Here is an 11,047-nt window from a genome sequence, read left to right on the forward strand (position 1 = left end):
CTGTTGCCAAGTTAAGGACTCTGATGAGATGTTTGATGGCACTAAACTTGTATCTTGACTCTCATATAAATGGATTAACCTTATCGTTGAGATGTAACACATTTGTATTTTATTTCTATCGATAATTTTTTATTATTGAGCCCCATGCTTATGAACCGTCATGATTGATAAAGTATCCTCCAAGCAAAGATTTTGATGTAAAACTGATAAATGAAGATACAAGAAGGCCTTGTTGAAAGAGCTTATGAACAGTTATGAAGAAAAGCTTACCTTATTTCATAAACTTTTTAGTGCAGTTTAATAAAAGAAGTTGCTTTTAGCTTATTACAATAAATTTTATAGTTAAATTTATAGTAAAAACTATTGTTTAAAATAAATTCTTATTGAATAAGGGTTTAATATAGTGCTAAACGAAAAATCTAATGTGTTAATGGTACTATCTATAACGGAGATCTTTACATGTATATATTTAGAGAATTAAATACACTGTTGTATGTTTCTAGGAGGAATTTCTCGTAACCTCGGAAATATTCTTCAATTTAGTAAGACAGCTTTCAAAAAAAGTGTTGTCATGTCTAATATTTCACCATTCTCTTTTCGGTTTTATTTACTCACAGATTAGTGGCCTTGACAAAAACCAATGGCAGACTTTAAGAGGAATGTCTAAACTATCTTTTGCTAGATATGCAGAGAGATTATCAAGATTGTGATTCATGAGATAAACAAGCACAAAAGACAACACAACATGCATTATCATAGCAAAAAAAACTTTAAGTCTTACAATTATCCAAATCAAATGTAAAATACTTGCTTGAGATTCTGTTCAATCGTGATGATGGCCTAACCACCTATATATTAGAAGATACGTACTTCCATTTCCATCCTAATAACCTAAAAATGATGGGAGGGAGAACTCAAGATTTTTCGGCAATATAACCTTCTAGAAGAAAAAACTACAGTTAGTTCCCGGTCACATACAGAGAGACAAATGTCATATCTGGTGTCAAAAAAATGAAGCATAAATAGGTTTCAAAGTAAGATCATTTATGATGATTTTCATTCAAGGTTTGTTACAGGTCCCTATCATGTATTTCCCCAAAAGTCAAAAGATTTTCCAAATTCTAATAACATGAAGAAAGAATCTGTCACAACCAGAAGCAATGTATTGCTGACAAGTGTAGGTAGAATCTTCTAGTTGTGAAGGGTCTTTCACAAGCAAGATTACCATCATATCAGCATCTTCTGTATTTCTGTGTTTCTCTTTGGTCTAGAATACAAATATCCTTCATAGAAGACAATCTTGTTCTAGTTAGGAACATTCACGACATGGTATAACTCTCCCAGTGTGAGCTTTTTATCATACACAAGACTTGAACCTGAGACTTTGCTTAAAGGAAATCAGACACGTACCATCATCTGCTGTATTTTATTCATTGCATTTCTCGACATCAGGCCCCTATCCACCACATGATCCCAGAAGACCTGTGACACTTTGTTTTCACTAGCATCAGAAGAGCTAAAGCAACTATAAAGTTTTACTGTTATCATCAACCTCCTCCTAGCCATCTCTTCTAAAATATTTGAGGCAGCACTTACCTTACCCTCTTTCCAATAAGCATATGCGAGACTGGTGTAGATAACACTGTCACCTGATATACCATTTCCTTCCATATGATTGAATAACTTTTCAGCACATTCAATCCTTGCTACCTTGCATGACCTCCTTATCAATGCCCTGTATACTGAAACATCAAGACAAAGACCTCTGCTCAAGAACTCATCTGGTAGAGCTAAAACTGCGTCCATATTCTCTCTCTTGCAGTAGCCATCTACAATCCATGAGTACGTGCAATAACTGGGGGTAAATCCAGCATCAAGCATGCTAAACATTATCTCCTTTGCACTTTCCAGTTCACTTGTCTTACAGAACCCATGAATCAGTGCCTTAAATGTAAATGGATCAGGCTTTAGTCCAGCTTCTAACATCTTGTTCTTAAATTTCATAGCAGATTTCAAATCTCCTATCTTGCAGTAGGCATTAATAAGGGTGTTACATGTGATATTGTCCGCTAGAACTTTTCTTTCACTCATCTCATTCAAGAGTTTGTTTGCATCCCTTATCCTGCCATCTTGACACAGCTTGCGCAAAATTGAATTATAAGTAACGACTCCAGGGAACAATCCCTTAGCCTCCATTAGCTCACGTATTTTCAGAGCTTGATCTAATTCATTCATTTTACAATAACCATCAATCAGTGTAGTATATGTCACATGATTGGGAGTTGCATTTTTTATTTCGCTAAACATTCTCATAGCTTCTCTCATCCTACCTTCTTTGCAAAATCCATAAATAAGAGAATTATAACTAACAATATCAAGATTTATTCCCTCTCTTTCCATTTTGTCCTGAATTGATAAAGCCTCATAGTGCATACTTTTTTTGCAATATAATGATATCAAAGTATTGTAAGTGAAGATATCAGGAAACACACTTTTTACTTCCATCTCACTTAATAACTGTTCTGCCCTTTCCACATCTCCGGATTTGGAACAAGCATGCATTAAACAATTGTAAATGTACATATTGGGAACAACTCCTTCTTGAATCATTCTCTTGTAAATTTTCCAAACCATGTGCGTAACTCCATCCTTCAACAAGGAATTCAAAAGCACAGTACAAGCATGTAAATGAGGTTTGACATTATATAACCTCATCTGTTCAAAAACTTCAATTGCATCTGGGATCATCTGTGACTTCGCATAATGTATGACAAGCCAGCTCAACACTTGTGCATTAACTTCTGGGTCGTCAAGAGTCCTCACCAGACTGCTCAAAACTGAAGGTGATGAAAGAAAATCCTTGTGGGCAATTTTTTCAAGCATATGTTGTGCAGTTCTAAAATGTTTATATTTGGTGAGGATGTGAATCATCGCCCATGAACATTGCAAGGAGTGGTTATACTGTGGGATGGTGTCAAGCCATTTGTAAAATGGGAAGGAATGAGAGGGCCCATAACCATAGAGTGAGAGCCGCAAAAGTACCTGGTAAATGGTAGTGGAAGCGAGGGCACTGGCATTCTTCTTTGCCTTCAACAGATTGCCCCATTGACCCTTGAGAATGATTGCGCACACACTATCAATAAATTGGCTATGACTCTCAATGGAAACCATGTCTGTCTGTGACCATGATCAATATGGCCCTCTTCATCTTCATTTCAGAATCATATTTTCCAATGCAATGATTGGTTTTCTGGCTCATGCATTTATTTTGATCCTGAAGAAGTGGAATATCTCATTAAAACATTATAAAATAAAACATTAATAAAAAAGAATTAAATTAGTGCTCATATGTTTATAATTCATTCAATTTTTAAATAGGTTGTTAAAATCTTTTAATGGATTCTCACGCCAGAAAAAATATTTTTAAAATGTCTTTATTAGTTTATGATCATTTTAGTTAACTGAGATGAAGCTTCTAGCTTTTTCTAAAAAAGCTTTTACATTGTTAGCTTTCCAAAAACATCAGGCCTACAAACATGTTAATCTTAAATACTTTCACAGTTGCCAACTAAATGACACAAAGCTACAAGATCAAATGTGGTTACTTCCACCCTATCTTTAGCTATTCTAATCATGTCTCATGTTTGAAAAAAAAAAAACACCATAGTGTATATCAATATACAGCAACAATAATTAATTATACAACACCCTCTATCAATTCATAAATATTAAGATAAAGTATCATTAAGGGGAAAAAAAATAGCCCATCAAATTGCTTGGTGTCGGTAACACAGATGAAAAGAGAAAATGTTGAATAAAAAGCTAATAATTATGCTGGGAAGGATAGTAAACAGAGATATAAAAATGAATATTCATAAAAAAGTGATATCACTGATAAAAATTTCCAAATTCCCATATAAAGTATACCTATAGTACTCACCAAACGCCATCTCATTTATATCAGAACATTAATCAAACATGTGATATGCATCTTATTTCATATTTAAATCGCAACACAATGTTAGCTCATTCTTATATTGCGTAGCCTAAAAAATCATGCAAACAAGCAACAAAGCTCAGATACTAACCGAGCAATCAACAGAACAGCAAGATTTGAATATTACTAAACATCAAAGCTGAAACACCAACGAAGGGATTCAACGTAAAGAGATAGTTTGAAGAACCGATACAAAAATAACACGAATTCAATATATATCATTTAAGGCACTAATTTGAAGAACGGATGAAGAAAGAGCGAAAAGACACAGCAGACAAAGCCGAAGGAAATTTTCCCAAACTATGAGGATAGCATCTATCAACTAAACTCACTGTGATTGTGCTTGTTAGAGGAAGCTTAAATCCTTTCATTTTAGATATTCATTGTAAAAAATTTATAAAATATTATTAGGATTAAAATTTCGTAAATTATAAAAATTCTATTCCAAACTTTTTAAAAATACAAGAAAACTTTGAATATATTTTAATTCATAAAAAATTTATTTATTACCCCTGCTTTGTTAAATGTTCAATATGTGTTACGAGAAATATTAATTAGAACACATTGTAACATAATTGTTTACCATTGATATTCTTTTTAAAGATGTTAAAATATTTTTAAATAATAATCAATTTATAAATTATTGAACACGGGAATGAATAATAGAAGATCATATTGAAAGTTATGTATTTTTTGACTTGATTTTTTGGAAACTTTAAAGTTAGAGTTAAAAAATAAATAAATTAACCAGTAAGTTCTTATAATCTTTTAAAAAAAAATCATTTAGTTTTCATAATTTAAAATTTTTCATTAAGTCTTTATAATTTAAAATTTTTTAAATTGAATCCTTAATAATTAATATTATTATATACTTATCAAGTATTAATGATCTAGTATTTAAAAAGTGAAGCATTGTTATTCTCTTCCATAATTTGTCATGTTTATGTTTTAAAATTAAAAATTGATAATAATGTGTAAATTATATTTCTTTCGTTCTATTACTTTAATTTTTATGTATTTTTTAAAAAATTTCTAAATTTTAAAGATTAAAATTATTATAAATTTTTGTATTATATTATATAAACGTTTATATTTATAAAAATTTCTTTATTATCTTATATAACTTTTTAAAATTTTATAAATATTTATGTATGTTTTGATATTTTTATATTTATAAAAAATAATTATTGAATTATTTATCTTTATTTAAAAGTAAAATATTTGTAAACTACATAGACTACCAAATTAGAATTCATATGAAGTTGGTATAAAAACTTAAATTCATGATAAGAGAATTTAACTTCAACTTTAAACTTTTTGTTGATGGAATTTGAAATTTTTTTCAAGATTTTTAAAACGATTCAAAACATTTTTTTCTTTCTTAATTTTTATTTATTTATTATATTTTAGTTGTTGCGTTTTAAATATGTGAGAATAATAAATATAGTTTGAAAGATATGTTTTTAAATTAGTGTTGAATTATTTATCACCTAACAATAATTTAGAGAAAAAATTACTCATAAAAAAATATATAAAAATAGGTTAATAAATTAAAAATATCATATCATTAATGTTTAATAAATTGATTATTAAAATTTTAATTAAAAAGTAAGCAAGATAAAATGACTTTCTCAACATAGTTTTGAAGTATCCCTTGAGGCATTATTATGATATTCCCTCAATGCATTTATATAAGAATATACTATTTTGTTTTCATATTTTACCCTCAATTATTACAACATTTAAACTATTTATTTTATTTTTAATAAAATATTTTAATCTTTAAACAAAAAATTATACTAAGTTTAAACTAATTAAAAAAACCTTAAAATGATAATTACCTAAACCTTTTCTACAAAACAAAAATGTAATTTATTTAAAAAGCATTTAAAAAAAATACAATTTATATAAAAATCATATAAACATGTCCCTCTGTTAACTAATTTTACTAAACAATTTTAAATTAATATGTTAACATAATAGCTTTAATTAATAAAATAAGTTAAATCCAAAGAGTTGGTGCAATGGTGTAAGGTCCCATTAAGATCACATGTATGTGGTTCATTTATTTAGCAAAAAATTTTGTATTTGAATTTCACTGTAATCAAATTTCTTTTGAGCCAAAAATCAGTATTGAATCTTTTGGAATGAGAGACACCCATAATCATTGATCATGAAATTGTGAATATAATTTTTGTGGCAACTATAATAAAACTAAAGAATGAATATTTTTCAAGGGTTTGTCTCTGTTAATGGAAAAAAGGATGAGGGACCCTCTATTCAAGAAGAAGATTTGAAAGAAAGATCCATGAAGAAAGTCAAAGTTGACAATCCTTTGCTTATTACTCAAGAATCAATGGATGATGTTATTGTTGCGGTTAATGAAATGGAGAAAGAAGGACTAATTCACAATCATGCCTCTTATATGGCTTCCCTTATGCATAGCATTGGTGATAAGTCCCAAGGAGGTTTTATTAGTGATGATGAGGATCTACCGGAGAACAAGTGGTATAAACAGGATGAGGATATGAGGGGAGAGGAGGAATTCGATCCGTGCCCAGAAATTGAAGTGTCGCAAGAAGAGTTCGAAGAATGGTGTAAACCATGGAGGGGCTCCCTGATTGTGAAAGTTTTTGGGAAAAGAATTCATCCACGCATATTGAAGAACAAGTTAAAGAGGGATTGGTTAAGGGCTGGATCCATAAAAATCATTGGCTTGCCCAGGGACTATTATATTGTGAGCTTCACGGATGAAAATGATTATAAGCATGCACTCTATGGAGGACCTTGGAAGGTTGCTAACCACTACTTGATCGTTCAAAGGTGAAGGCTGTTCTTTTTGGAAACGGAACAAAAGGTACGAAAGATAGTGGTGTGGGTGAGGATTCCAGGTCTTAACATGGAGCTTTATAACACAAATTTTCTGAGAAGAGTTGGGTCGAAGATAGAAACCATGTTGAAGGTTGATCAAATGACGTCACATTCTAGAGGAAGATTTGTTCGTATTTGCGTTGAATTAGATATATGGAAGAAGCTAGTTCCTCAAGTTAAAGTTTGGGGTGTTGCGCTGAATTTGGAATATGAGGGTCTCCATCAAGTTTGCTTTAATTGTGATCGTTACAGTCATAAACAAGAGTGGTGCTCGGAAAAGAATCCAGATCCTCCAGTGGATCCAACGGTGGTGCAACCGGAGGAGAGAGCCATGGAGATGAGTTCTATCGGAAACAATTTGGGAAATACAACGCAAATCAAGGAGAAAGATGTGATGATTAATAATAATGAGTTAATTACACTGTCTGGTGCTATTGAGAATGGAAAGAATCTTCCCAAGGAAAAAGAAAACTCGTTCGGTCCTTGGATGCTTGTGAAACATGCGGTTAGAAAAAAGGAAAGAATCACCACGCAAGGAAGAGGAGTGAATTACGCAGGAGGAAATAAGGGTAACCAGGCCAAGGGATCACACTTTAATGCTTTGCATTAAGAAGAATCTGAAATGGATGCTGAGAAGATTATGGTTGAAACGGTCACTGATATGCATGAAAGTCATGTTGTCCACGTGCAACATGAGGAGAGTGGCCTCACTCAAAATAATAGAAGAAATGAGGCTAAGTCTAGTAAAGTTAAAAGCCCATATAGTGGCAGGAATCCTCAACAAAAGAGTGGGAAATATATTAAGGCCCAACCCTTTGAAAAGAAAATTAAATCATTAGAGAAAAATAAGCCCAACTCTATCACTCCAACTAGCGTCCCTGGCTCCTCTGGGAAAGAGACTGTGAACTCTTCACAACATGAAATCACTGCCAAACAGAGAGAGAAGAAAAGAAAGGATGAGGCAAACTTTTTGCATCTCATGAAGATTTACAAAAAAATGCACGGCAACTCACTGGATCAATTCGCGGTTCACACTATTCTTCCTAACATAGATGCCATCAACTTTGTTCAAAATCATGCTTCTACAAAAGGTACAGTAGAGAAACCGCCAGACCCTCCAGACCCATCTGCAACCCCAAATTCGAATATGGAGATAGAAGTTTGCAATGACTCCAGCGGATCCAGGAAATGCGACGAAGAGATGCTGGTCGCACGCTGCAGTGGCTCTGAGAGCCAAATCCTAAATAGGTACTCATGAACTTGTTATGTTGGAATTGTAGGGGCACTAGCAGTAAGAGTTTTCTTGGAATTATTAGAGATCTTCGTAATATGCATAGTACAAATTTTGTTATTCTGATGGAAACGCATACTAGTGGTGAAAAGGCAGAAAAAATTATTCAAAAAATTGGGTTTGATGATTCTGCTGTTAGTGAAGCTTGTGGCTATGTAGGTGAAATTTGATGTCTCTGGGACACTAATCTTTGGAAAGTTGATGTCATTTCGAAGAAGTTTCAGTATATGCATTTGTGGGTTTAGTGGGGTAATAAAGATCCTTGATTTTTTACAGTAATTTATGGTAGTCCTCAAATGCATTCACGAAGAGCTCTTTGGAGTGATATTCAAGGTATTTATAGCACGGTTCATGGGCCTTGGTGCATTATGGGCGACTTCAATACTACTCTCCATTCCTACGAGTGTAAGGGAGGTAATGTTAATCGCTCCAACAGTGATAGTGCTAGATTTCAGGAGGTCATTAGAAATTGTGATCTTATCGATGCTGGATTTGTGGGCTCCCCCTTCACTTGGGCTGGGGGAAATATTTACAAAAGGTTGGACAGGGTCCTTTTTAATCTGGATTGGAGGGTTATGCATGAAAGTATGACGGTGTACCATTTTCCTAAATTGAAGTCAGACCACAACCCTCTTTTCCTAGTCTTCAGCGAGGAATAAGGTCAAAATAGAAGAAGGAGACCCTTTCATTTTCTGGCTTCATGGCTTACGCACCATGAGCTATCCTTGGTGGTTAGTGCTTTCTGGAATTCAGGGTCTTCGTGGGTAGAAAAGATTATTGCTGCTCAACAGGGCCTTCAGAAATGGAACCAAGAAGCTTTTGGTAACATCTTTTATAAAAAGATGAGGATTATGAAGAGATTGAATGGTATTGAAAGAAATATGGCCGGTGGTTGCAACAGTTTCTTGGAAAAACTTCAAAAGGATCTGTGGCATGAGTATGATAGGATTCTCATCCAAGAAGAAATTTTATGGTTCTAAAAATCCAGGTGCAAATGGATTAAATATGGTGACCGAAACACAGTTTTTTCATGGTACCACTTTGGTTAGGAGAAAAAGAAATAAGATAGAATCATTGCAAAATGAAATGGGAGATTGGATTACTAATGCGAATCAGCTGGAGGTGCATGCAATGAATTATTTTAAAGACCTTTACAGGAACAACACGGGTTATGACAGTTTTTGCCTTTATGGGGTGTTCCCTCCTCTTCTCGATTACCAACGGCGATTAATTAACAAGGACATCTGTGATGAGGAGATCAAACAGGCAGTTTTTGCTATGGGTGGCTATAAAGCGCCAGGTAAGGATGGTTTGCAGGCTATTTTTTACCAGAGCCAATGGGATACGGTAGGCCCTTCTCTTTGCGATTTAGTTAAAGATATCTTCCTTAATCCTTCTAAGATTAAAGATACTAATGACACGTTGATTTCTAAAATTGAGTTGCCTGTCAATATTAAACAGTTTAGACCTATTAGTTTATGCAATGTCTCGTATAAAGTGATTACTAAAATGTTAGCTACTAGATTTCGTAGTATAATGCACCATATTGTGAGTCCTAACCAGTGTAGCTTCGTTCCGGGGCGCCATATGAGTGACAATATTATCGTCGCTCAAGAAGCTATTCATACCATGAGGAAAAAGAAAGGTAAAAAAGGTTTCATGGCGATTAAAATTGATATGGAAAAGGCGTATGACATGCTGAAATGAGATTTTGTGATTGATACGCTGCGGGATATAGGGATTGGTGACTCCCTTATTCAGCTCATCTGGTATTGTATCTCTTCCTCCTCTATGAATTTAATTTGGAATGGTGAAGTGTTTGATTCCTTTACCCCTGAGAAAGGTATTAGGCAAGGAGATCTTTTATCCCCCTATCTTTTTGTCTTATGTATGGAGCGTCTTTCTCAACTTATTCATGTTGCTGTTGAAAATAAATTTTGGAAACCTATCCAGTTAGCTCGTGGTGGACCAAAAATTTCCCATCTAGCTTTCGCGGATGACTTAATTCTCTTTTCTGAAATTAGTATGGAGCAGGTGGAAATTATTATTGCTTGTTTAGACTTATTTTGTAAAAGTTCAGGAAGTAAAGTTAATAAAGATAAAACTAGAATTTTCTTTTCCAAAAATGTTTATAATAATGTTCGTCAGCAGGTTAGTGATGCCTTTGGTTTTCAAAGGACTGATGACTTGGGGAAGTATTTGGGTATTCCTCTATTTCAAAAAAGGGTTTCAAAAAGTACTTTTCAGTATGTTATTGAGAAAGCTAACAATAGAATGAATTCTTGAAAAAGCAAAATTCTTTCCTTTGCAGGTCGCCTTACTCTAACTCAATCGGTCCTTGGAGCTTTGCCATCTTATGTTATGTAGACTTCCTTGGTCCCTAAAGGTATCTGTAAAAAGCTGGACAGCGTTAGCTGGTCGTTCCTTTGGGGAGATACTCAAAATAAGAAAAAAATGCACCTTGTTAAATGGGACAACATATGTAGACAAAAGACTTTTGGAGGCCTTGGCCTTCGCAAAGCTAGGAATCTGGACATTTCCTTCATGATGAAGCTTGGCTGGGGTCTTATGATGCAGAGGGATGCACTTTGGGTTCAAACAATCCGACATAAATATAAGTGAGGGGATGATCTAATTTTGATAATAAAACGAAGAGCAAATGATTCAAATACTTGGAAGGGCATCTGCAAAGGATGGAACTAGGTGAAGGATAACATTATTTGGAGGGTTGGAGATGGGAAAACAATTCGTTTCTGGAAAGACTTGTGGATAAAGCAAGCAGGGGTGCTGTTAAATCATGCTACTTGTACTATAGAAGATCTGGATTAGGAGAAAAAGATTTGTGAGCTTGTTTCACCGTCAGGAGCTTGGGATATTGGTTATATGAC

At 33.6% G+C, this 11,047-nt stretch overlaps 1 protein-coding gene across 2 annotated transcripts; it reads right to left on the reverse strand.

The window, feature by feature from the left end:
* Positions 1–833: 833 nt before the first annotated feature.
* On the reverse strand, positions 834–4,204 carry LOC113865362 (pentatricopeptide repeat-containing protein At5g38730). 2 transcript variants are annotated; one of them, XM_027499849.1, is made up of 2 exons: positions 4,078–4,204; positions 834–3,276 (listed from the first exon to the last, which is right to left on the reverse strand). In XM_027499849.1, the coding sequence occupies exon 2, from the start codon at positions 3,169–3,171 to the stop codon at positions 1,399–1,401; it is 1,773 nt and encodes a 590-aa protein (XP_027355650.1). In that variant the 5' UTR covers positions 3,172–3,276; positions 4,078–4,204; the 3' UTR covers positions 834–1,398. The 2 variants fall into 2 exon arrangements, with proteins under 2 accessions (XP_027355650.1, XP_027355651.1); XM_027499850.1 differs by having other exon boundaries at positions 834–3,274; positions 4,089–4,198.
* Positions 4,205–11,047: the final 6,843 nt, after the last annotated feature.

This window comes from Abrus precatorius, unplaced genomic scaffold (genome assembly GCF_003935025.1).
Source record: "Abrus precatorius isolate BTA unplaced genomic scaffold, Abrus_2018 Scaffold4, whole genome shotgun sequence".
In the NCBI taxonomy this organism is placed as follows: domain Eukaryota; kingdom Viridiplantae; phylum Streptophyta; class Magnoliopsida; order Fabales; family Fabaceae; genus Abrus; species Abrus precatorius.

Coding starts and splice junctions, on each gene's coding strand:
- LOC113865362 (XM_027499849.1), bottom strand. CDS start 3,171: ATGGTTTCCATTGAGAGTCATAGCCAATTTATTGATAGTGTGTGCGCA.